The sequence below is a fragment of the Podarcis filfolensis genome, assembly GCF_964270895.1.
Source record: "Podarcis filfolensis genome assembly, chromosome: 8".
NCBI lineage: Eukaryota > Metazoa > Chordata > Lepidosauria > Squamata > Lacertidae > Podarcis > Podarcis filfolensis.
The window spans coordinates 42,420,576-42,445,782 of record NC_139611.1 but is presented as its reverse complement, the minus strand read 5'-3'; the positions used below and the strand labels follow the sequence as shown (position 1 = coordinate 42,445,782).

General features: G+C 48.3%; 1 protein-coding gene across 2 annotated transcripts in view; it reads right to left on the bottom strand.

Annotated features, from left to right (window-relative positions):
- Positions 1-1,173: 1,173 nt before the first annotated feature.
- Positions 1,174-25,207, bottom strand: part of TANGO6 (transport and golgi organization 6 homolog) — a 49,273-nt gene continuing 25,239 nt past the window's right edge. Inside the window, exons 13-18 of one of the 2 annotated variants that reach the window (XM_083626233.1) lie at positions 24,005-24,517; positions 22,934-22,991; positions 16,060-16,212; positions 8,692-8,843; positions 5,415-5,528; positions 1,174-1,691 (exon numbers count right to left, since the gene is read on the bottom strand). In XM_083626233.1, coding sequence (XP_083482359.1) covers positions 1,515-1,691; positions 5,415-5,528; positions 8,692-8,843; positions 16,060-16,212; positions 22,934-22,991; positions 24,005-24,517 — 1,167 coding nt within the window. In that variant the 3' untranslated portion in view covers positions 1,174-1,514. Of the gene's footprint in view, positions 1,692-5,414; positions 5,529-8,691; positions 8,844-16,059; positions 16,213-22,933; positions 22,992-24,002; positions 24,518-25,207 lie in introns of those variants that run through there. The other variant, XM_083626234.1, reaches the window with a different exon arrangement.

Genomic DNA, 25,207 nt, shown 5'->3' with positions numbered 1-25,207 from the left:
GTGTCTGTGTGAGCTGAAGATATGAAGTATTTGGCATTCCAGATGTTGTTGGGACTATAACATTCATCATCGCTGGCCATGCTGGCTAGGGACAATGTGACTTCAGGAACATCTGGGGGGCACAGGTTAGCAATCCCTGGTGGAAGGCTCAATGCCCACAGATTATACACTATTCATGCAGCTGCTACTACTCCAGATGAGTGTTAGGATCAGTCAAGAGCGAAGAAGCATTTCAATGCATCAGCAAAGTTTCCAACACACAACCGGGTGTTTTAATGAAAGTAATTTGCATGGTGTGAGCGTTTCCAGGTTGTCAAGAATGCAATTGCAGCAGTCAACGTTGTTGCATAAGGTGACTAGAAGAAGTGTTTCCCTTTAATGCTCTGTGGCACCTTTTTTACTCTAGTTCTCAAGAAAAGGGTTGGAGTGGTGGAAGGCCTGGCCAAGCAGCTGCCATTCCATACCTTCTTTTTATTGTATTGTGTACAGAAAAGGTGGACATATTGGATTTTGCCTTGACTGACTGTTTTTGTTGTTAGAGCTAAGCTAGGAGGCTGCACTAGGTGAAGATTTTGGGGAGGACTAATCAGACAGCCAACGTGGCAGTGGCCTTGAGTGTCCCTTTCTAGCCACCACAGAAGGGATGGCTGAGGACTGTTCAAGCTCCACCATGCCATTCTGAGGTGTGAACTTGTTCCCCTCCTGTTATTTCTTTAAAATACAATTTTTACAGAATTTCCAAAGTACAATTAGGTGTAAACTCGTTGAGCTGACTTCCTATAACTGAGTCATGCAGGATTTTTTAAAAAAAGAAATCTAGACAAATTTTCCTCTGCTGCATTTACAGTCCAAAACAAAAAGCAAAAGGCAGAATGGAATGCCCCAGTCAAGGGCCTGTGAAGGACGGGACCACACTTCAGCTTCATTTCTTGCAAACAAGAAACATCCCATAAAAAGCAAGGAAGAGGATACAAGGCAGGAGTTCACGTAGGGCCAGCTGGTGACTTCACAGCCAACCAGGGATTACAGCCAGGGACTCTGCGATTCATGATCATAGCCACTCCTCTTATACCTGCTCTAATTTGACTCCCTCTCCACTGGACACCATCTGCTACCAGCCAGGTGGGGTATCTGAACCCTGGTCTATGAAGGCATGCACACTTTCCACACAAGAAAGTTTTCCCCTATGAAATTTATTGCATTGACTGATCCCAGCAGCAGTCCCAAGACAGTCCTTCCCTCCTAAGAGACACCCTTGAATAAGTATCAAATTTCTGCAAAATCTGCCCGTGGGAGCAATGTTCTAGGCAGGCAATGGCCCAGTCTGCTCTCAGGAGCCACAGCTCAAGGACCAGCCACTCCCTCATTGCAGACTAGCACTTCTGAGGCCACAGGGGTTCAAGAGCCCAGCTGCTCGGCTCCCAAACCCCACTTCCCTGAGAGACCCTGGTACAGTTCTGAGGTTGTGCCGCACAGTAGCAGGAGTCCTCTGATCCACTGGCACTTGTGCTTCCCTAAGGAAGGACCTCAATCTTTTTCTCAAGAGTTTGACGGGGAAACAGGAGCTCCCTCATGATGCCATCCAGCTCCTCCAAGGCCAGCTGCGCATGAAGTACAGTGACCTCATCTTGTTCGCAGCGCACCACAAACTTCAGCAGGTGGTAGAGTTCCAGCAGCGCATCCTGGAGAACCTGGGGGGGGGGGCAGGGGAAGAGGAAAGAGAAAGTTGAATCAGGGTTGAGTGTGTGGGAGTGAACTATTTGGATCCCTAGTGCCTATAATGCATAGGCAGTGTATGGGAGAGTGTTCTTTCTGAGCACCAAACAAAGGCCAGACTGGCCTCTGCTTTGTCTTGCAATGCTTTCTCAATAGTTTCCCACCCTTTTCTGAAGGATCTGACAGCCAGAATATTGTCAGGATGAGGTTCAGGGGGGAGGGGGAGAGTACCTTTCCAAATTTCTCTAATCACGGTCTGCATGTGGGACAGCCAGGTAATCCCACCAAGACAAGCTTCTCATTAATGCTCAACACATTTTCTGCCTCCTCCACCTCCCACTGCACCAAGGGAGTTCTGGCCACTGAGCTCCTGCAGCAGGTGAGCTTTGCAAAGCAACAGAGGCCTGTCTTGCATCTTGCAACAAACAGGCGGCAGCAGATTCTGAAATCAGAAACTTTTACAGCTAGGGCTTGCTGGAGACTGCCTGATGAATGCTCACTTCAGAAATAAGGCAAAGCCCTGTGGCTTCTTATGTCCATATATCCACCACAGCAGATCAAAGCCTGGCTATGGGAACATAGGAAGCAACCTTATATGGAGTCAGACCATTGGTCCATCTAGCTCAGTATTGTCAACGCTGACTGGTAGCAGCTCTCCCAAGTTTCAGACCGGGTTTCCTTCCAGCCCTATGCAGAAATGCCCAGGATTGAACCTGGGACCTTCTGCATGCAAAGCTGATGACCTACCACTGAGCTCAGGCACTTCCCCAATATAGGATCGGTAGCCTTTGCCCCTGTTGAAGGTGTGACACCACTTCCTTTTCTGCAACACCATAGGAAAACACCTCCAGCAGGAAAGCATTGCATCAGTTTGGGAGATCCCCTCTTATTCCTAGGAACAACTGAGGTCATGATAGTGAGCTGTCAGAATGCTTATTCTACACCAGGAAAAGAAACACCCATTGGAGAGGCAGAGTTATGTGCAATGTCCAAAAGAACCTTTCATGCCCCAGAAGCCATTCAGCTGTCCAACCAATTGAGGTTAAAGGGCTCCCTTTGCAGCTGCCTGTCAGAAAATACTTTTGTCTAGATCTGTGCTAGAAAATTCCGTACACCTGATCTGGTCCCCAGAGCAATGTTAGCTGGCCCCTTGTAGACCTGTCACATTCTAGTCAAGGTGTGATAAAATGTTTATAACAGGTAAGAGCAAGGAAATAGTATACACCCATCTATCATCTTTTGGATTCTGAACCTAAGGTGCCACCACTCTGCCTCCAGAGGTATGCTCTACACACTCTTCTGCTTTGCCCAGGCTTCATTACAGACCCTGAGCACCTGAGATTAATTTGTGTAGTGAAAACACACTGCTGACCCTTGAACTACTGTACAGAGCTACCTGGTGGCAGGTAATGGAGCTTGGAATGATCTAAACAGAGTTGCCTTGCTGCATGACACTGAGAAAAGATAATGGCGATTTCCCAGAACTTTCAATGTTGGGAAAGTGAAACAGCAAAAAAGAAAATGAAAAAAAGTCAGAAAGCTGCAGATGGGAATCTGCACCAGGTCAAAACTTGCAAAATTGCAGCCATGATTGTGCTGGAGGTGAGAAGGCAACTCTTGTGCTGGTTCGGTTCAAATTTGGAATGAGGGCTCCCGTCCTCATTTTCTCCTGAGGTGCAGAGCTCTCCAGAGCCCAACAGGAAGGAAAAGAGTCCACTGGCATGAGGATGCAATGGGGTCACAAGGCAAAGAGTTTTGCTCAGCCTGAAAAGTTCCCAATTTCAGCATGAGCTTATACAGGGGCATTTGATGAGAGAGCCACAAGAGCAACCAAATTGTGGGCCTGGCCTGCAAAGGTGTGTGCATTCGCAGAGGGCTGGATTTCCCCTCCCCTTGAAAGGCAATTGGAGAGTGACTTGTGGATAAATGCCCTTTTCATTTTAGGTACCTGGCACTGAGGCTTCTGCCTGTCCAAAGGTAGAAAGAGAAGCAGCCTTGCCAAAGAAACAGCACTGCTGTGCAGGAGAGGCAGAGAGTCAAGGAGCTTCTCCTAGAGCCCAGCATGGCTAATCCATCCCCACAGGGCTTGGCTAGGAGCGAAGGTAGAAAGGAGCAGGAGGAAGAAGACACAGTCCCTGGGCTTCCTGGATGGGGCACTCCCCAGTGTCCTGCCAAAAGAGATCCGCTGGTGGCAGCTTGCCCAGGGCTCCTGGCCTGCACCTGGCCAACCATGCCAAGGCAGCTCCACCTGATGCTGCTGCACTTTGAAACTCAGGTGGGCAGCCTGTAGAAGCCGCAAGTCCCAGCAGGCCTCATTCACAATACACAGCCTCAATACAAGGAATACATCCCAAAACCCTCAGCAGTTTGGCAACTTGCTTATCAGCTTTGGGAAGTTTGCTGATTGTTTTTGAATTTTATTATTAACCATGCAGAGGCTCTAATGGAGTAGCATTCATCTCCTATTCTTAAAAGGAAGCAGCCTGTGACACCATTATTGGGTTGGGGGCAGAGAGAAACTTGGAAATAAAAAATGAACAATTTATGTTGTGGAATAATGGGGAAAGGGATTCAAATCCAAAAACCCTCCCCCAAAATACTCCTGCTCAATGAAGACCTGAAGATTTTCATTTCTCTGCTGCTACTCTGCAAATGTTTTATACCTGTTTGACAATGTCAGGGAAACTGCATGTATATTGTATTTGAGCTCCAGTGATATAAATTGGGTTTGGTACTGGCAGTCTAGTAAATACTAAAAAAAATAAATCCAAATATTTCCAAATGTCTTTTCCCTTTAAAAACTGCAAGGGGGATAATGTTTCCTATGCTTTCAAAACTTTAAGAAGTGCTTCCACCTCCCATTGTGCTGTTCATTCAAGGTCACTTTCACCCTCTGTAATAATCAAGGACAAGAGTGCAACAGCAGCAACAAGCTGAGAATATGGCTGGAGAGAAATCCTAGCAGGAACAGAATTTCCTGGGCCTGGGTGGTGCTTCTACTGCCCTTTGCCTCAACTTGGGAGGCAATTCACCTTGGAAGGGCACCAGGGCAGTTCTAGAAGGCCACACCTTTCATTGACTGCCTGCAGCAACAATCAGATGAACATGATTCTTGTAATCTTTTTTCCAGTGAGTCAATGGTAGTTGCAAATGAAATTCCCACTGCTCAGAGCCAACTTCTGGGATAGAACCAGCTGTGGCAGTCTGAGCCTTGCTGCAAGGATGCTGCCCACACAGGAAAAGGGAAGAGGAAGCCTTCAGTCTGCTGCCAGAAAGCTAGTCGTTTATTTTGTGAAAGTGGCTTAATGTGTTCAGACCTTAATGGGTCTTATTCTGAGTAAAAGACTGTTTGCTCTTGCATATAGGCTTTCACTTTCAGTACTGAAAGAGGTTCTGTTGCTAGGCTATAGAGGAGAGAAGACCTACAGTTGAGACATGATGGGCAATTTTCACAACATAAATGGTGGCTTCTGGGCACCAGCTCAAGGTGCACCTCTCCTTTTACTTTTTGTCCATTTTCTTTGGTGTTGCCCCCACTCCACTTCTCTTCACACAGGGCACTTGCAGGGCAAAGCACAGCTCTGGCCCTAGGGGGAGTGGGGAAAAACTTTTACCTCCAGTCTCAACCATAAAAGCAGAGGAGCCTGGGCTACAGGGCATCTCTCTTTTGGGCAGAATCAAGAAGGGAAGCAGCTCACCTCCACCGCTCTCGTGCTGAGGCCACGCAGCAGAAGCACCACCACATGAACGGCTGCTCTTCGCACTTCAACCTGACCATCGGTCTTCGCTATTGCTGTCAGACATGAGGTCACCTGTCAGACAGATAAAGTCATAGGCCCTATTAGGACAGGCAGACTACTTTGCCCACCCGTGATGGTCTGTGGGCTGGGGACTCAGGAGTGCCTGCACAGCAAACCTGAGCGCAAAATCAAAGCCCACCACACCAGAACAGTCAAGAGAATAGGAGGTTGCGAAAATGATCTTTCCAGCCCCACCTAAAGACTGAACCTGGGACCTTCTGCATGCAAAGCAGATGCTCTGCCATTGAGTGACAGCCTTTGCTCTAAAACCCCTTGTGGAATGCTGCACTAAGGAAACTTAAGTGAGAGAGGAAGAAGTTTTCTTCCCCATCTTGGTGGGAAGGGTCAGTATTGCAAACTCCTGAGCAAAGGCAGCTGCTCCGTCCTTGGAGCTTATTCACATTCGTGGCATGGAAACTGCCACCCAGCTTGTGGTGAGTGGGCAGAACTCCTGTTTCCTGGCCTCCAAGGAGGTCCCTGCTGCTGGTTCTGAAACTGGCAGAGAAGCCTCTGCCCTGCACAGAGTTCCCCACTGTAGCCTCCTTCCTTCAGCTCAAGGGCAGCATTTCCCCCTCCCCCTCTGCAGCAGCTCCTGCTGAATCAGCTGGCACCTGGCCCGCTGCAGAGCCAGAAGCATCCTTCTCTCTCTCCCTCCTCACACATAGAAAAGTGCGGCTTGAAATCTGCACCAAGCCACCCACCTCCTCCCTGTGTGCTGCTGTAGATGCACGGGAGCTATAGCAATAGGCAGCAGCAGAACTGTCATGCACAGCTCCTGACACCAAGAGGGCATTCACACCTCCTGCTATTCCAGCTTCAGCACTGCAGGAAGGAGGAGGGGAAGCAGCTGCTTTGCATGCAAAAGGCGCCTTGTTCAATCCTGCCAGGTGACACCTCTCCAATTAAAATAATCTCACATATGTAGCAGGTGATGAGCAAGATTTCTCTTTTTGCTCAATACCCTGGAGAGCCTGCTGCTGTTCAGAGCAGACACTGCTGAGCTAGACAGACAAAGGGTCTGACCTGCTACATAAGGCTGCTTCCAATGTACCCAGCAGGATTCTTTCAAACCTTTGTGGGAATGAAGCTTATGATCATTTTACCTAGATACCCCATAATGTTTTTTTTTTTAATGTATTAAAAAACCAGCCTATTTTACTCATACCTATTGAGGACAAAGGTTGTGTACGCACTATTGTCTTTAAGGCACATTAAAAGCACACAGACCCACACACCTCAAATAAACTTGGGGACTGGTTTGTTAAGGGTTGCTGGGATTTGTAATACTGTGAGGGGTCAATAATAGTGCCCAGAATTCTTTGAGGGAAAGAAGGTGATTTGAATGTGCTTCAAAGGTATAGTGTGAACACGGTGGTCCAATTATGGACTTCTTTTCCACCCCATAGCCCTTTTCACTTATACGTATGGGTGGCTTGCAGTTTCTCACCTGTGATAGCAATTAGGATGTCATTCTGTTTTAACTAAACACCAAACAAAAGGCTGCAATATGTAGTGTGTGTCTCTGCAGATTAGTTAACGCTGGACAGAGCTTCCATCAGGTTTCTCAACCCAGCAGGAGGGTCAGGGTCAGGTGACCCTGAAATGGCACACAACATGCCTCTGAACTTATTATCCTTGGAGGTAGCCCCCAAAAGCATTACTGTGCAGAATCCAGAGAACTGATCCCTCCTGCCTATGAATACCAAGATGTACCTGCCTGGTGGGCACGTATTTCCATGGCACCCATCTCCATAGCACCGAAGTGCATCATTGGACGCAAGAGCATTCACAGCCCTGCTCCAGCTAGTTGTTGGAGCAGTGGCAGAGGGCAAATGGAAAACACAGACTTCTTGGCTGTTAAGGGTCCATTCAGCAACCTTCCAGGCAGCAAAAGGCACACCCTAGCTTCCAGTAAGACTTACTTACTAGGTCAGGGGTAGGCAGCCTAAGGTCCGTGGGCCAGATGCGGCCCAATCGCCTTCCGGCCTGTGGACAGTCCGGGAATCAGCGTGTTTTTACTTGAGAAGAATGTGTCTTTTTATTTAAAATGCATCTCTGGATTATTTGTGGGGCATAGGAATTCGTTCAGTCCACCACATGGTCTGAGGAACGGTGGACCGGCCCACAGCTGAAAAAGGTTGCTGACCCCTGTACTAGATACTTAGCATTGTGCTTGGCCTGCGGCTCTCATCTTTGCAAAGGAAGCTGCCTTTTACCAAGTCAGATCTTTGGGTCATCTGGCTCAGTCCTATCTGCAGTGAACAGCAGAGGCTCTCTAGGTTTCAGACAGGGATATTCCCAGCCCTGGCTAGAGACCCCAGGGGTTGAATTTGGAGCCCTTCTGCATGCAAAGCAGATGCTCTACCACTGAGCTATGGAGGAGAAAATACAGATACAAAACCCAGGAGAGGTCGGAGAGTCTGAGGTAGGGTTGTGACTCATTGATAGAGCATTGGCTTTGCAGGCAGAAGGTCCCTGGTTCAGTTCCTGCCGTCTCTTAGTAGGGCTGGGGACGTCTCCTGTCTAAAACCCTGCAGAGGTGATGCCAGTCAGCACAGACAATGTTGAGCTAGATGGGCCAATAGCCTGACTCGGTATGAGGCAGGTGTTCTGCAGCTTGACACAGAAATGCACGGTTGTGAGTGTTCTGTCCCTGGAGCACCCAGTTGTGGCTCTGATGGACTTAACCTTGAAAGACACCAGTCAAACTGCCCATGTTTAATGGAAGATACCCAATTAGCAAACAGCACAGGACAGTGGAGAGTGTATTAGTGGGCAGAAGGCGAAAGGCACTGGAAGCGTTACATTGTCTGAAAAAAAGAAGTCTGTGAGAATGCCCTACAGTGGCCTTCCCCAACACAGTGCCCTCCAGATGCTTTGAACTGCAACACTCATCTGTCCCAGTATCACATGACTGTGCTGCCTGGGGCTAATGGGAGTCTAAAACATCTACCTGGAGTGCACTAGGCAGAGGGAGTATGTCGAAGGGGCTCTCAGAAGCCAAAAAGGCAAAAGGAATTCATAGCATGGGGGGTATATACCAGCACTAATCAGGCCACAGGTTTCCATTTGGGAGGAAGTTATATAAGCCTCCCCTTCCAAGCATGCCACCCCAGTAGCCTGCCATGTTCCAGTAGCAACAAAAGCTTTAGAGAGGAGGTGATGTGGCCAATACCTCATGGACCACAGAGCCCAGCTGAAAATGAAGTATCTGGCACAGCTCTCCCAGATTGGACAGGCTGCTTGCCCTAAGAGTGCCATCCAGATCTCTTGCTCCTCGCAGAAAGGCGTGGATCAGGTTGTCTCGGTGTGAGAAGGCCATGTCTCCTGCAAGAGTGGGGGCAGGGGAGAGAAAGGTTCCGATTATTTAAGTCACTCACCTTTTGCAGAACAGAGCTCTGTGCTATGGAGAAGAAATAGACACAAGAGATAGAGAATGTATTAAACTTATCACCCATGAAAAATACATAAAACTCTTGTTAAGCTTTGGCTGGGTGGGGGCACTGTTGATATCTCTTGGGGAAAAGTGGCCTGCTCCATGGAGGACACAACGAGATGGGCAGAGATAAGGAGCCAAGGACAAATGGAGATCCCAGGCTTTTGGTGCATTGCCACCTCCCTTCCATCAGCAATGTTTTTCCGACTCACGTGTAAACCACCAGACACTGCAGGTGGTTGGCAGAGGATAGCTCTGCTGGAGATGGCAGCGTCACACAGCCTGGACAATAAAGCTGTGGTGGTTTAAATTGAAAACTTATCTATCACATGGCAATGAGCTGCAGCTCCAATCTAGAAGTCACCTTGGCCAGCGGTGCTCTGCTATCGACCAGTCAAGATCACACGCTTTGGTGAGTGTTCACAGCTGACCAGGCGCCTGGCCCATCTGCACAACCCCCCCCTTCTTATGCAACCATCCACTGGCCTGTGGCTCAGAGCGGCAGCTGTCAGCATGTGTGCCCATGGGCATCTACAATGTGACGCCAGTTTTCCTGGACTCACCTCTGACCTCTGATCTGTGGGCAGCCCAGCCTCTTGTGGCTTCTGTGCAGGAGGATCCCCAGCCAGTCCTAGCTAATGACCTAGTGATTTTTGTTGCACCTTTTGAGCAGGTTCCCAGGATGGCTGGTCAGGCAGCCACCTGTTAGGAAAGGTGATGCTTCTTACTGCCCCAAATTCCTCTTCTCTGCCCAGAAGAGGAATCCTGAAGTCAATTCTTGCTGACTTGGGAGCAGATTTTTCTCTTACTGAGAGTGAGAGAAAGAGTAAGAGTGTCTGGGACTTTGCAGCGCTGCTCACCCTGACCCAACAAGCAGCACTCCTAGCAGATACATGAACAGCTGCTGGTGCAAAAAGCTCATTCTTTTCAGGGAAGGAGTGATGTGAACTTCGACCCAGAAGGATGTTTTCAATTCTGCTCTCACTACTGCTTGCCTTTACTTCCCCATCTATAAAATGGGAGGAAGGACACTTCCAAAATGACTCTGGTCACAGGGGCTGAAAGGCTCCGGTCCAGCCCTCTTAATCTTTGCAGTCAGTTCTGGACCACAATGCTGCAAAAGTCCCTGGGATTTTGTAGTGAGTAGTGAGTAGGGCTGTGGGTGTGGAAGTAGCTGTATTCCTGTGCCTCAAAATGGTTGCTGTTAAGATGCCCAAACTCAGAACCATGAAGAACCAACCCATGTAAAATGGATCTAGGGGTCTTGGTAGACCACAGGCTTAATGTAAGTCAACAATGTGAAAATGGTATCACAGTTTTAGAAGGATATTGGCAAGTTTGAATGTGTGCAAAGGAGAACAACCAAGATGATAAAAGTACTGGAAACCAAGTCTTATGAGGAACACTTGAGGGAGCTGGGTATGTTTAGCCTAGAAAAGAGAAGCCATTTTTAAATATCTGAAGGGGTGTCACATGGAGGATGGAGCAAACTTGTTTTCTGCTGCTCCAGAGGATGGGACCTGAACCAATGGATTCAAATTACAAGAAAGGACAGCAAGAGCTATTCAACAGTAGAATGAATTACCTCAGAAGGAGGTGGACTTTCCTTCACTGGAGGTTTAAAAACACGTTGGGTGGTCATCTGTCAGGCAGCTGTGATTCCTGCATTGCAGGTGGTTGAACTAGATGACCCTTGGGGTGGATCCCTTCCAATTCTGCAATTCTATGATTCTAGATTCTATGATTCGCATGCAACAGAATAGAATGTGGCTGTCATGTCAGTCCCAAGGGGGTCAGGCAGAAGGTAACATCATGCCTTTTACTAACGACACCAATTTAATGCCAGTCTAAGAGTACGCCAGCTTTCTTTCAAGTTTCACAAAATTATTCATCAGAGAATAGAGAGGAAGCAAATATACACAACCTGGATTTCTGTTTGCCCATTCAGAGGCCACAGCAGACCAAGTGCATTAGAATCAGCAAAGCGTGTGAAAACTAGAGTGAGCAATCCGATTGCGCTCCTTAACCCATGACACAGAACAGCAAAGGGCAACAAGTCTAAAAGGAAGAGCCAGAAGACTTTTGCTCTGTGGCAACTGCTCCCCCACCTGCTGCCTCTGTGACTAAGTAGAACCAGTGGGGTGTGCAAACTTGCTGCTGCAGAAATATTGGGTGGGTGGGGGGAGCACAATGAGGCAGGACTGAATGTGGGTTTATTCAAGCACTCAGACAAGAACAAGAGTTACATGACAGGCCACTTCTGCACTGGATACACCCTGGCGCTTCCTGCCACACTGTCAGGCAGGCACAGGATGAAAGGGTAATCCCTTAATTTTCATTAGTTCCCCCTGAATTCCAAAGCATACAAATCCCCCCCACTGGTCTTTGTCTCACCTGCATGTCAATGGGACAAAAGGCACACACATATGCATCTGCCCTGAAGGGGCTTCAGCCATGGAGGAAGAGTGGGGGAGGGATGCCAGCTGAGGGTACCTCTGCTGCTGCACAGTTACAACCTTTGCTCTGTTTTCTCAACTCTTAAGCTAAGAACCAACCTCAAATTCTGTATCTTGAACAACTTGTGCACAGTAAGCAGAATCTTGTAGATATCTTTATTCCACAAAAATCCATTTTGGCTCTGTGACCAGCACAAGCCCAGCTTTGGTCTCAGGTACCAGCTGCCTCTGCACACACATTTTCAAGCTATAAAGTCTATAGTGGTAGTACTTGGGGTGAGATGGGGAGCTGTCTACTCTGCTGAAGGAAATTAGCTTGCATCCCTCGTAACTGTTAACCCCCTCTTGGTGGGATGCAAGGCCTGCAGTGCACCAACCCACCCAGGGTGTCAGAAGCATCTCCCTCCCAGGCGCCCCTAGACAGCTGAGGAGGAGGAGGAGGAGGTCTAATTATTATGACTCTTGCCTACAAAAGCAGCACTTTGCCTGGGTCAGGAGCTGAATGAACAAAGCAGGTTCCCTCCCAGCCCCCTCCCCCATGCAGTGAATGATCCCTGAATAAGAAGAGGATGTGTCTCAGCTGACATCCTGGGGGAAGGTTTAATGTGTTTAAACTCAATTGATAATGCAAATCCTTCAGCAATGCCTGGAAGGGGGAGAGGAGAAGCACCTCTTTCCTCCCCACCCCAAGAGAAGAAAAATGAGACTACACGGGCACATATAAGCCACAGTTCTAGCTGCTCCCCCCCCCAACTCCTGAAGTTACACACAACAGGGGTCAGGTTGCACAGATTCCCTTTCCTTCCTTAACTGTTCCAGCCAGCTGACAGATCTCAACTTGTCTTCAGCTTTCTGCTGCCTGAAGAAGAAAATCTGCTTTCTAATGAGGGCTGACATGAAAGCAGCAGAACTGTTGCAAACCAGCCGCTCCCTCCTGGGATGCAGGCGGTCTGCTTGCGCAGGAGTTGCCCCTTTGCAAAAGGCATCCCAGAGCTTAGGGCATTTGCTGCAGTCAAGACCTGCAGGGCAGGGTTCGCCTAGGCACCCCACCTCCCATCCTCCGGTCCTCCTCCTTCCCAGAGCATCACTGGAGTCCTTCTCCTCAGCAACAGATGCATCTGTGCCATGATGGAGCAGATGGGTCAAAATTAGGCCCCTTTTGCTTCCAGCAGTAAGTCATAGTTTTGTAGTGGTGCAACTCTCACTATTACACTGCCACAAAGGCAGAATAACCAACATTACTTTGGAAAGGTTTTCCTCCACACCAGAGATACCAATATCCAGAGGTGCAGAAGGGTTTTTGCCACAGCCAGCACTCCCTTCAGCCGTTTGGAGCAAAGACAACCCCAAAGCAAAGCAAATCCCAGAAAAGATTAGCAGCAGGGGGTGGGGAAGGAAATCCAGTGATTTTTAAGAATAGCGAGCACAGTCTTAAATAGTGCTGTAGTGTTGAAAAATGTGAAGACGTACAAAACACTTTGGTTTAATTTGGTCTATAAATAGACAGACTAGTTGGTGCATGCCAAATAGGGGGCTGTGCTGACAGCGGTGCAAGAACCAGGGTGGGTAGGAGTGGCACAGGCCGGGAGTGAAGTATGACACCTCAGCAGCCTCAAGAGACCCTCATTCAGATCAACAGCCCCACACCCATAATGTATGACCAAGCAGTGGGAGAAGCCACAACACACACAGCTTCATAGCTGCAGTCCCCAGGGGTGTTGGGGTGTGTGTGTGTTTGTGTGTCAAAGCCCAGGGCTGTTGTCGGGGGTCAGGGGGCTTGAGCTCCAAGTCTTTTCCCCTGGGGTGGATATCTCCTGTACCTTCTCCCCTTTATTTCTTTAAATTACTCCCCCTCTGAAACTCAGCCTCAGTTTGCATTAGCACATGCAGATTTGTATCATGGGCCTGGGGCCTCAAAATCCTTTTAAGTCAATCACTGAGCACCTAAGTGGCCAAAGTGCTACCATTCATTTAAAAAACCCCCAAAAAAACTTATAGAAGATTAACAATAAAAAGCAATGGGAATAGGGCAGAAAGATAAGAAAATTGTGACTTGAAAAGCCTTCCTGATGTTTAGCTGACTAGGAAGGACAGGGACCACCCCCCCTTCCCCCACAAAACACTCTTGCTGGGAGCAGGGAAAGCAGGAGAGAGCAGCACCTTGAAAAGGAAAAGAAAGAAAAGAAAAGAGAGGAGGGTAAAGCCCTGACACACAGGGGAGCAATTATGCTATTATCTTTAAAGAAAGGGCCCTTTGCCAGCAGCAACTCATCAGTGAGCCAAGAGAATTTTCCAGCAGATGAGGTGTCTGAGTGCACCTTCTTTCTACCTGCAAGAAGAAAAAGCAGCTGCACAGACCAGGCACAGCAGTGGGGAGCAGGGAGTAGAGGGTGCGCCAATCACTGCCAAAAGGGCAACATAGCACCAAAAGGGGCCACATGCTCTACCTTCACAATTGGAGGTAGTATATGTTTCTGGAGGACCTAACCAGAAGCCCAGTAGTAAAGGTGGTTGTGTTGCCATAGAGAAGCTCCCCTCCTCATCCCTGAAGAGCAGCAAAACCAGAGAGAGGAAGGGGGCAAACAGGTGGGTAGATTCATTCAGGAGATCTGAGCTGGTACCAGCTGGGCTCTGTTTGAAGGCAGTTTTGCAAGAATCCAATGCTACGTATGCCTGTGGGACAGGGTTGCTTGTTTGCCAGGCATCGATGAACCTGCTCATAAAATCACAGACCTGCTGAGGAAAACAAACTCTGGCATTGCTTTTGCACATGTGTGAACTTCAAGGAGTTACTTCAAAGAGCCATTGGGCTGTATCCAACTAAGTTATCCTTGGACTAGATAAGATTAATGGGCCTAACTTAGCCATGCTCATTCCTTTCAAGGGGTCTGCTCCAAGGAATGCTGGGCACAATTCATTGTGCTGAATGCCAACAGTTATGTTGGAACAAGGCCTATAACCAGGTGGTTAATTGCCAAATTTCACAGCCTGGAGCCTTGTCTCTTCAGAGGCCCCATTCTTTGCCCAGAAATGCTAAAGTCTCTTAGAATACGATTTATGCTTGGAGTGGGCAACCAGTCACTCAGAAGAAGCACACAATATTCCGATTTGGTCTGAGTGAAAGGGCAGTCAAGGTAGATGCAGCTTAGCCCACAAACAGGAGTTTTCAATCTGGGGGTGCATGTTGTACTTTGGAAGCTTATCAGAAGATCAGTATTAATGGCAGAGAGGCTTCCTCACCACCACAACCACCCCTTTCTTGCAATGCATGATCAGATGGAAGTGTCAGGAGTCTTCTAGGTCACCTGTTCAGTACATAATGGTCAACAGCATGGCCCTGGTGCCTGAGTGTGCACATGTCCCAGGATCCTTTACATCATGCAGGGCTTCTCAAGCAGACAAGCTGATGTCAAATAGGCCAGTTCCTTCAACACAAAAAGCATGAAAACCAGAAGAGGTCCTCACACACTGAACATCTGTTTGAGAAAATATTTATTTAGCTGCCACAGAAGCCAAACCAAGGAGGAAACCCTGTAATCCCCCCTCTCTTTTATCAAACTAAAAGATTTAAAAGCCAGTCTTTTAGCCATTTTCTGCTTCAGACAAACAGGTGGGATGCACAGATGGAGAAACATCTGGGCCAGATGGTAATTTAATGAGTTAGGCTCAACATATATAAAGCACAATAAGGCTAAATTGGCCAAGCAGGATTTGCAGCACAGAGTGCAGGGAGCAATCTGTTCGCTGGCAACAGCAGTGGACAAAAGACTCGAGATGGCTGTGGTGGCACCATCAAGACTGGCTCGTGCACCCTGCTAAGCTGGCACCTGTCCCCCTAGACCCCAGTGTAGAGGAGCTTGGATGCCACCAAAAAGCAATCACTTTAACAAGCAAAAACCTTTAAAGAAAGGCCTAAGTTCCAGAGAACTCAGCCACTGTCATGCCCAGACAAGTCACAGGGCTCCAGTCTTAGGGAAACAGCAGGCAATGCAGCCAAGTTTTATAATGGTGCCTTGTAACATGCAGGAAACTGGTGGGCAATTCCTGAACTTCCATTTGTGGGGAAATGAAGCAAGGAGAAAATTAATAGTGCCGTTAAATAGCATGCACAGATTCTAATACAACTTGAGGCCTAGAAAAAGGAGGTGACTCATTCCCTTAGACATGCCTAATTTTCCTTTGTAAGGGCAGGGCATGCTGTGTTACTCCAATCTGTGCCAGAGGACGTGACTCCAAAGCCAGGGGAGGTTGACCTGGGTGGGTCCCAACAGTAGCTTCCCCTGCTGTCAGTTTGGTGCTTAGGCACCTGAAGGCAAAGATGCTGCTATGGAAGAAGGAGCAGGGATCTCTTCTAGCACGGCTCTGTCCAGGTGGAATGTTCTGCCCACACACTGAACAGCAAAGCTAGAGGCATCTGTAGATTGTGAAGGCTGGGTACCAAGCTGCCAAGGAACATCAATGCTGTTTGGCACTCTGCACTTAGTACAACCAGTTGTGGGTTTTATATCAGTAAATGAGCATTACTCAACTTCCTGGACAAGCGTGATTATAAAGCCAGCATAGGCCTCCTCAGAGAGCCACATGTTCTGGTGCTCCACACGCTGCTGGAGCAGCTCTGGCACAAAATTCCCAGTGGGAGCTGCAAACTCACCTAGTGCCCGTGTGATGCGCATCAGGGCCTCCCCCACTTTCATCCTGGTCTCTACCGTCTGTGCTTCCTGTGTGCCTGGATGAGCGCTCCCATATTGGGCCAGCAGGTAGGGAAGGACTCGCTCTGGGAATGCATCCGACAGCAGCACAACACCTGAAGATCAGGAGAAAGATGTTAAGTGATTAAGTTAACTTTATGAGAATATAGGTTTTGGAAAAGCGTTAAAATGATATACACTGAAATTCAACCAAGGGGACATGAGGAAGTCGCTTAACAATGTTAATAAGATTAGTCTTAATAAGGTTAGGATTTATGTTTGCTCGTTTGTTTGTTTGTTTGTTTGTTTGTTTGATTGTTGGTGTGTTTAAAAATTTGTGGAAAACCAATAAAATTTATTTGGGGGGGGGGGACACCGGAAGATCAGGAGAAAGAGAAGCACCAGGGAGTGACATAGAAGGCAGGCATTGGCAATTGTGTGGACCGATGTCGAAGATGCTAGTGGGGATACTTTGAAATGATGGCTTTTTGAGCCCTTTCCCAGCTCTCCAATTCCAAATCCAGAGGGGATAGCAGAGAAAGAACTGCCTCAAAAGAAAGGAGGAGAGATTGACAATGAGATTCACACAGAGGACTTGGAAGGATTGAGCAATGTGCCTAAGAAAGGTAGAATAGTTTTAAGTGATCTTTTATTGCCCACCTGGATAATTATTCAGATTTTATTTTTTGCCCTTGTCCAAAGGGTGTTTATAAAAGCCTTATTGCCACATTGCCTTATCCTGGGAGTGGAGATTCCCTAGATGTTGTTGATCTCCCATCAGTCCCAGCCAGCATGATTAGCAGGGATGGGAGCTATAGTCCAGAAACAACTGAAAAACCCTCAATTCTTCAGCCCTGTTGGCAGTGTGGGAGCTTTGCCAGCTTAATACAGCTCTCTTGCAAGGCAAAACAAACCAGAACAAGCCTCAAAAAGGGAATTCCCAACACGTGGGAAAGAATTGCCTCTGAAGCAGAATTGACCTACAGGAAACTAGAAACCCCTGGCTTGGCAAAGCACCACATGCCTTTGCTAACCTGGTGCCTTCCCTGGCTGAAGCTGATGAGAGTTGTAATCCAAAATATATGTAGGGCACCAGGTTGTCATAGGCAGCAACAAAAGGTGCCAACTTAACCAGCTTCAACTCTGTCCTGATGGTGGCTGTGCCAAAAAGACCACATTCCCAAAGAGGTAGCTGCATTCATGTGCAGCAACAAGGTGGCAAAGTTCTGGATGTCCTCAGAGATGAGCCGGCAAAGACCGGCTTCATCAGATGCCATCCACAAATCACAATAGCAGAAAGGTGCTACTTACAAAGGTTCATGTCATGTGAGTCACTGCCCCTGGAAGAGGCAAGGGCAGCACCAGGGAATCAAGCCTAACTCTGGCCCATTGAAGAGAACTAGAATCAAGGTCTCCCTTCTGAATGTGCTCCTAGAAGTGTTGTGTGTCCTACAGCCTTGCTCCAAGAAGTCATGGCAGCATTCTACAGTCAAGCCAGAGTAAACAGTGGGGAGGAAGCACGCTTCACTTAACTGCAAGTTCCACCACAGAACCATCAGAGCTGTGAAAACAGCCCAGGTCCTACTGGGCCATGCCCAACACCTTTAGTTCAATAGCTGTTTGATTTGGCCTTGAAGGCCCAGGTTACGACCTCAACCCTTTGAGATGATGCGGATGCAGCTGTCTTTCACATCCCTTTGATCTCCAGTTCCAGATCAGACATGCCTCTGGGCGCAGGAAGAAAAAATGGAGGAGGAGGGAAGAAAATGCCCTGGGGATTAGAAGCAGCAGGTTGTTGGGAAAATAGGTATTATGGGATTGTTACATCTGCTAAGGGCATTGTCAGCTGGTGGCGGAGTGGGATGACTAGGCTCCATTTGGGAACTCAAGCACCTGTTGCTGTGCTTGACAGAGATCCAAGGCTTCCTATCCCCATGCTAGGTGGCCTGCCTCTCAGCCTAACCTACCTCATAGGGTGGTTGTGTGGATTAACTGAGGAGAACCATGTACACCACATAGAGCTCCTTGGTGAAAATGTGGGTTATAAATGCAATAAATAAATAAATAAGAGTTCACAGCCTGAAGAATCATATATGATATAATAACTGTTCCTAACATTTACCTGGACTAATTTGGAAAGGAAAAATTATGTTTCCCCTTAGTCCAGGCCTCCTGGACCAAACCAAAGTTTAGCCCTTAAAGCTTCTCTCTGAAAGTGCAAAAGGAAAGGCCATGGACGGGAGCTTGTTGCAGAAAAGGCTGGCATAGGAGGCAGCACTTCATCTTCACAACACACATGGGGTTATTTCCACCTTAAGAGCTGAGGCTGGCACACGCCACAGCTTGCCCAAGGCCTCCCCGGGAACAGGGCTCCAACCGCCAAGTTGCCCAAGCCCAAGGCCCAAACTGACAATAAAAAGCTGTGTGGGAAAACCCACATGAAAAAAATGGAACAGGGAGCTCTAGGGCAGAGGGGAGCAGAATTCCTCTTTAAAGAGTTGGCTTGAAGAAGATGAGAAACCTCCTCCTCCTCCATGAACAGAACCATGGAGAGGAAAAAGGCTCCAATGAGGCCATTTGAGGTGGCCCCTAAACTGGCTCAGCTGGAGCTGCCTATGGCTCTAGGGCACAGGTGGCCAACTTCCAGCTCTGAGGCCTGATCTGCCCATCCTCAAGCTTCAAGCAATTTTTTCAGTCCCCAGCCAAAACCCCACTAACTTTGGCAGTGTGGTCAAAAGTGTGGGGAAGTGAAGCAGACACAGTGCTGGAACAGGCATACTCTGTGCTCAGGAACAGATGCAAATTGCCCCCTCCTTGGTCACCACAACATTAACAGAGGGGGCAATAAGCCCCCTTCTGCTGATCCAGAAAGATTTTCATTTATGTAGGGCTGTAAGGTGGCGGTTTGTCCTGGATCCTAGGCAACTTAATTGAACAATTGCATTTTTGGGCCTTTTTAGAGCTCAACAACTTTCAGGGTGTCCTGGTTTTTACTTTTTGAAATATGGCAACCCTAATTTATGTATTTGTTTAACATTTACAGTGCACCAAAGGATCTCGGGGTGGTATACATGGTTCTCCCCCTCCCCATGTTATCCTCACAACAACCCTGTAAAGTAGGTTAGGCTGAGAGACCGACTGATGCAAGGTTACCCAGCAAGCGTCTCATGGCTGCATGGGGATCTGAACCCTGGTCTCCCAGCTTAGTCCAACACTCCAATCACTACAGATGGGGCAGGGAAGGCTGTGTGTACATGACAGTGTGCAGGGTGGCTATACCCACCTCTGGCCCTCAGAGAGCGTGGCCAAGGGTGAATGTGGCTCTTGTGCCAAAAAAGGTTATGCTGGAAGTGCAATGATCCTGCCCCCTTTCTCAGTTGTTTAGGCTTGCTTGCTTCCTTCTGCAGCAGGTAAGGTGCGGCGGCGGGGAGGGGGTGTGTGCTTTCTCTGTGATACCATCCGCCAGGGAGTCTTGAGAATCACAGAGGACTCTGTCCCCCACTCTGGGTGCAGTAAACAGTGCTCTGGACACTTTAAAGCTCTAGGGGCTCAAAGCAGCGTAAAGCAAAATTCCGCTTCCAAGTTTATTTTTTAACTGTGGGTCCATCGCAAAATATCCAATACTGAATACATGCGAACCACACATTGTCAACAGCAGGTTCAAGGACCACATCCAAGGTACAATTACAATTTCTTCCTGTGGCTCAGACTGGCTGAAACCTGCCAATATCCTGGTTCTGTGCTTCCCTCCGCCTTTTCTTTTGAGAACAATCATGTTACTCATTTCCGGCTTGTAAAGCAATGGGCTAGTAAATCTGCAATGAGACAGCAATACTTTTATGTGGGGGGTGCGGGAGGGAAGACTGTGGGGCCTGGAGCATCTTTGGGGATGCCAAGCAGTGAGTCAGTGGCAGAGGCTACCTGGCCAAGACTGAAGTCTCTCCTGCCCTGCTTATTTTCAGCTGCTCGTCTAGCTGGATATGGTAGGGAGATGTGTGTTCTGGAATGGGGTGCATGTGTGTTGGCAGCCAGATGGCTCTTTGGGGGAAAGGGCAGTGGGTAAGATTTGACAGCTGCCCTACACCTTAGCCTCTCCCCTACATCATCGCAGCCCTTTTGAGGCAATGCCGACGTGACTCTCAAAGCTGAGCTTAGCACTTTGCTTCTGACTCAGTCCCCCTGGCAAAGTGGGAGGGTTCATCAAAGCCATCGCAAAGTTGCTAAACGTGCAAGGATCAATGCTTTCCATGTCACTGGTGGGAGTGGCAAGATGTCTTTCGCCTGCAGGGCACACATGAGCCCTTCACAGGCTCAAGCCAACACAAGTACAGGAAAGAAAAGGCAGGCCAAGGAGGTTCCCCCTTCAGCTCTTTGCAATGTTGCAGCCAGAAGAGCAGGTCCTCTTTATTCCCTCTCTCCCACCCTCTTCTACCTGACAGCAGTCTGAGCCAGGGGCTTCCTGCTGGGACTTCCCAGGTGCCCTATACAAACTGCATAGAAAAGGTGCAGCATGAACTTTGCAAGGGTTGAAGACTTCCTCCTCCTGAAGCAACTGGGAGATTTTTTTATCCACCCATCACCTTATTTATGGGTCTTCCTGCCCAACCCCACAGTACTTTAAATAAGTGTTTGTTACTCATCCTGAGCCCTTAGGATGTTACTGGGATAAAAATCTGAATTATTCTGAATTGCACTGCACAATGAGGAAAGGGAGCTGGCTCGCACCCAAATGCCTCCTTACACTTTGAGGGTGCCAAGGAATCCCGAGAAGAAACAGTGAAAAAATCCATCAGCCCAGAAAGCTGGTGGTGGATACTATTACTGTCCCACTTTCCTCGCCTCTGTCTCTATGAAAAAGAGGTGGGAGGCCTCTTTCAGCCTCCATTTAGCTCAAAATATATGCTACTCCGCAGTGAAGCTTCCAGGACAGTTTTCAAAAACAAGATAAAAAACCCACAACCCATAAATACATGGGAAGAGGAATCCCATACCCCTGTTATGCTAGACTGCAAGAGGAGTTTGGCTATTGGATCAGGTTAAATGCCTATATAGTCAGGTATCCTGTTCTCATAGCAGCCAACTAGATGCTTTTGATGAAGTCCGCAAGCAAGCAAGCCTGACTGCAACAACTCTCCCTGCTTGTGATTCCCCGCAACTGGTATTCAGAGGCAGACTGCCTTCAACACTGGAGGTAAAACACAGCCATCAGGATTACACGGCTACACCAGGACTGGAGGTATGGTGCAAGTGTGCTCCTTCCCTGCACTGCCCCTGGCTCAGACCAGCAGAATGGCCAAATTGGGGTGATGTTCTGAGAAAGTTCTCTCTCTGGTTGCCATCTGCCTTAACAGGGCAACTGGTGAAGAGCCACTGAAGTTTGACTGTACCAAGGCAAAAAGGTGGATTCCTTTTGCTCCAAGAAACCACAGCATCTCATACCTCCCTATGTGGCAATCTTGAGTTCAGCCTAGAATGTTCCTCTTTCCTTCTGCACTATCTGTACACAGCAGCTGATTAATTATGGACCCGGAGACAAACACAACATTCATCCAGCGCCCTGCTACCACTGCCAACACACAAGTATGGGGGCTACCTTGGAACGACTCCTCCAGGACACACTGTACAAAGGGATGAAGTAACAGGGAACACAATTCTGTTGAATACAGGATGCCACAGTGCTCGTTTCCTAAGAAGACAGCCAGGGACACTGGCTACCAGCTCAATATTTGCATAGCATATCTGCCTGGCTTATACCAGATCACCTTGCTATTCTTCAGAAGGAAGCCAGTGAGAGATTGCTTTGTTCAAGGAATTACTGGTGGCTTCTTCCAAAAGGAGGAGAGCAGAGATGCTGCCAATGGACAGGAGAGGAAGTGAGAGTTGATTGGAAGGACGATGTCCAAGCAAATTGCACAGACCAGTATAACTGGCAATGAGACCAGGCCAATTCCAGTTTTCAGATGACCAAGAAGAATTCAGGGAAGAGCTGTGGCTCTGTGGTAGGGCACTTGCTTTGCATGTGCAAGGTTCCAGGTTCAATCCCCACATTCCCAGGTGGGGCTGGAAAGGAACAACTCCCTGCCTGAACCCCTGGAGGGCTGCTGCCAGTCACTGTAGAGGCAGTCCTTGGCTAGGTGACCCAATGGACTGACTCAGCATAAGACCATGTACCTGATGTCAGCTGATGCTCTACTGTGCTCACATGCCCAGCATCTTCATGCTTAGTACCTTTCCAGAGAAACACTTAACTGTCTCCCAGCCACTTCTGGAGAACAAATGCCTCCTTCACCTGGGATAAGGAAAACAGCATTTGCTCAGCAGAGCCACTGAGCCGTGAAGCAGCATTTGAATTACTAGAGAGTCTGGGGTGTGAGGATACACACTTTTCTTTTATGTCAGCAACTTTAGCTGATTTTTAAAAACGTAACCCAGTGGATGGGGCTAAAACTGGAGGGAATCAGGTTGTGGGGCTTCTTGATTTTATTAATGGCCGCCCCTCACTCCTCTTCTTCCAGTAAATTGAGTAGTGTTGTGAAACTCCACATCTCAACACATAAAATTCAAAAGTGGAAGCTGGGCAGAAGCAACCTCTCAAACACCTCCCATTCCTAGGAGTGAGGGTGGGAGATCTTAGTGCCCCTAAACTAGAGGGGCTTTTGGCTTGATCCAGCCAGGCGATCTGTCCTTTTTTAAAAATTCATGTCCAAGCAGCACAACTTTCCACAGACAAGGAGCTTCGTGTTGGCCGCTACATAATTAGTCTGGCTAGACAGCAAAAAGCTTCTATTTTCATTCTCAGCAGAACTCAACACAAACAGCCAGATTCTGCCTGCTTACCTTGGATAGCAGAAAGATAAACAAAGGACTCCTCATGCTCCAAATTTTCCAAAAAAACCTGGAAGGATAAAGTCCAAGAATCACCTAACTTGCATTCAAGTAGGATAGTCTTCATAGCCTTAGTGCTGATGCCTTCCCAACAGAAGACAGTATCTCCTACATCCCTCATGTCACACACAAACCAAAAAATCCAGAGGTTCTGCTAACTGAAAACAGTCAGTGGTATAGCATCTGCTTTGCAGAAGGTGTCCCCAGGTTGAATCCCCAGTGGCATCTCCAAGTATTGCTGGGAGAGACTCCCAGCCTAAAACTGTGAGATGGACCAAGGGTCTGCCTTGTATAAGGTGGCTTCCTATGTCAGCTTAACTGGCAATTGACATCTAGGCAGGGAAGAAGGAATCCTGGAGGTTTTTGGAACCCATCATGGATTTGACTGTTTTGACAGAGGGAAGGGTCAGATGCCCATGGTTAGAACTGGCTTCCTCAACCAATGGGAGAGAGGTGTCTCAGCCAGCATGTGGATGATGCCGTGCCATACCAGCCTGTGTTAACTCAAACTAGAAGTACTCCTGGCATGATGTACCAAAGGAAGAAAAGAGAGGGTCACACCCCACCAAAAAGGAGAAGGGTCTCCCTTACTTTTCAGGGCATTGAAGACTACTATCTGTTGTAGGGCAAATGCTAGTGACTTAAAAATTAAACTTCCACATTACCCTCCCCCTGCGAAAAAAGGCTTGCAGGTATCTACAAGTGGTTACAATAGCTTTTGCCAACCCAGTGCCCTCTAGATTTGGACCACAACTCCCATCAAACCCAGCCAGAACAGCTGAGCTTGCTAGGGCTGATGAGAACTGTAGTCCAAAACATCTGGCATGCAGCAGATGGGCAAATGTCAGGTTTACTTAAACCACCAGCAATATGCCAGGGTTTCAAAGTGAGTTCTTCCATGCAGGAACACCCTTAGTTGGACAGGCCATCACTAAAGGGAGTATGAAAGCAATGAAGGCGCGCACGCACTGCAGCCTCGTGGGTGTTCTCAGAGGGCTGACACAGTGTACTCTGAGTGTCTACCTTCAGCAGCTTCTCTTGAATCTTCAGGGCTTCAGAGTCCCTCTGCTCTATCAAGCGGGAAAGACTACGCAAGGCAGCTGCTCGTGCTGGAATGTCTGGGTCATAAACTGATAAGAGAAGTTCTTGCAGGTCCTGAGATCCACAGCCTGGCTCTGCAATAGATTCCCCAGCCGGAGGCCCTCTTGGCGGGTTGGAAATGGGGTCTGTGCCCGAGCTGCTCTCCATGTGGTCCTGTGGCAGAGCCGCCTCGGGCTTGGAGGTCTCTCTAGGGGGCCTTTTGGTGAGGCCTTGTCTTACGGGAGCTCTTGGTTTGACTGCCACTCCTGCATCACTCTTGCCCAGGGTACTTTGCGCAGCAGAGCTGACTGTCTCCGTGGAAAAAGCTCCGTGGGTGCAGATGGTGATACGCAAGTCAGCAGCAAGCTCCTGGATGACAGGCTCTGGATGAACGTGGGAGAGATCCTCCAGCAGGGGCACCAGCCCCTTCAGGGAAGCAAAGTCGGCCGGTTTCAGCTGCAGAGAGATCATCAAGCATGTTAGTCCGGCCACAAAGAAAGACAGAATCAGGGCTTCTCCTGAGAACTTTCCCCAGGGCTGAACGGAGGCTGTGTCAGGGGAAGGAACTGTAGGAAGGAAGACTTTGCTGTGGTTACCGTTATGGGTGTATATGAAGGATCTGGCAGGGGAGATAAGATCATGCCCCAAGCCTACAGGTGCAAAGAGCGGATGGGGTGGGAAAGGAGCTGCTTTTTGGGACTCGTGCTAAGGGCCTTGGGGAACATCTCAGGTGGTGGATTGCAAAGTAGCTGAAGAGCAAGCCGGGATGGGCAGAATTCACAGTACATATGCTGGAAACTGTCCACTTGAAATCTGGACAACCCACTGCTGCACCCAGCATTGTTACCACACCAAGAACCATCTGCCCCTCCCCAACAACTTATTTTTAAGCAGCTTCTTAATGTGGCATTATTATAGTAGTACGTAGATTTCTGCAATTTGCCTTGTGTGTTAACCAGAGTGGAGGAAAATTATGTAAATAAGATCATCTTCGTCACTCAAGGGTTTTCTGGAAACCACATCCAACTTCAGCAAGAGGTGGTGCAAGTTTTGCTAGGGCCAGTGTAAAAACACAGGCTATGGGAGAGGAAAGAATAAATTGATGTCTAGGACCAGACCCACCAGGCAGCGACTTTTAAAACTTCC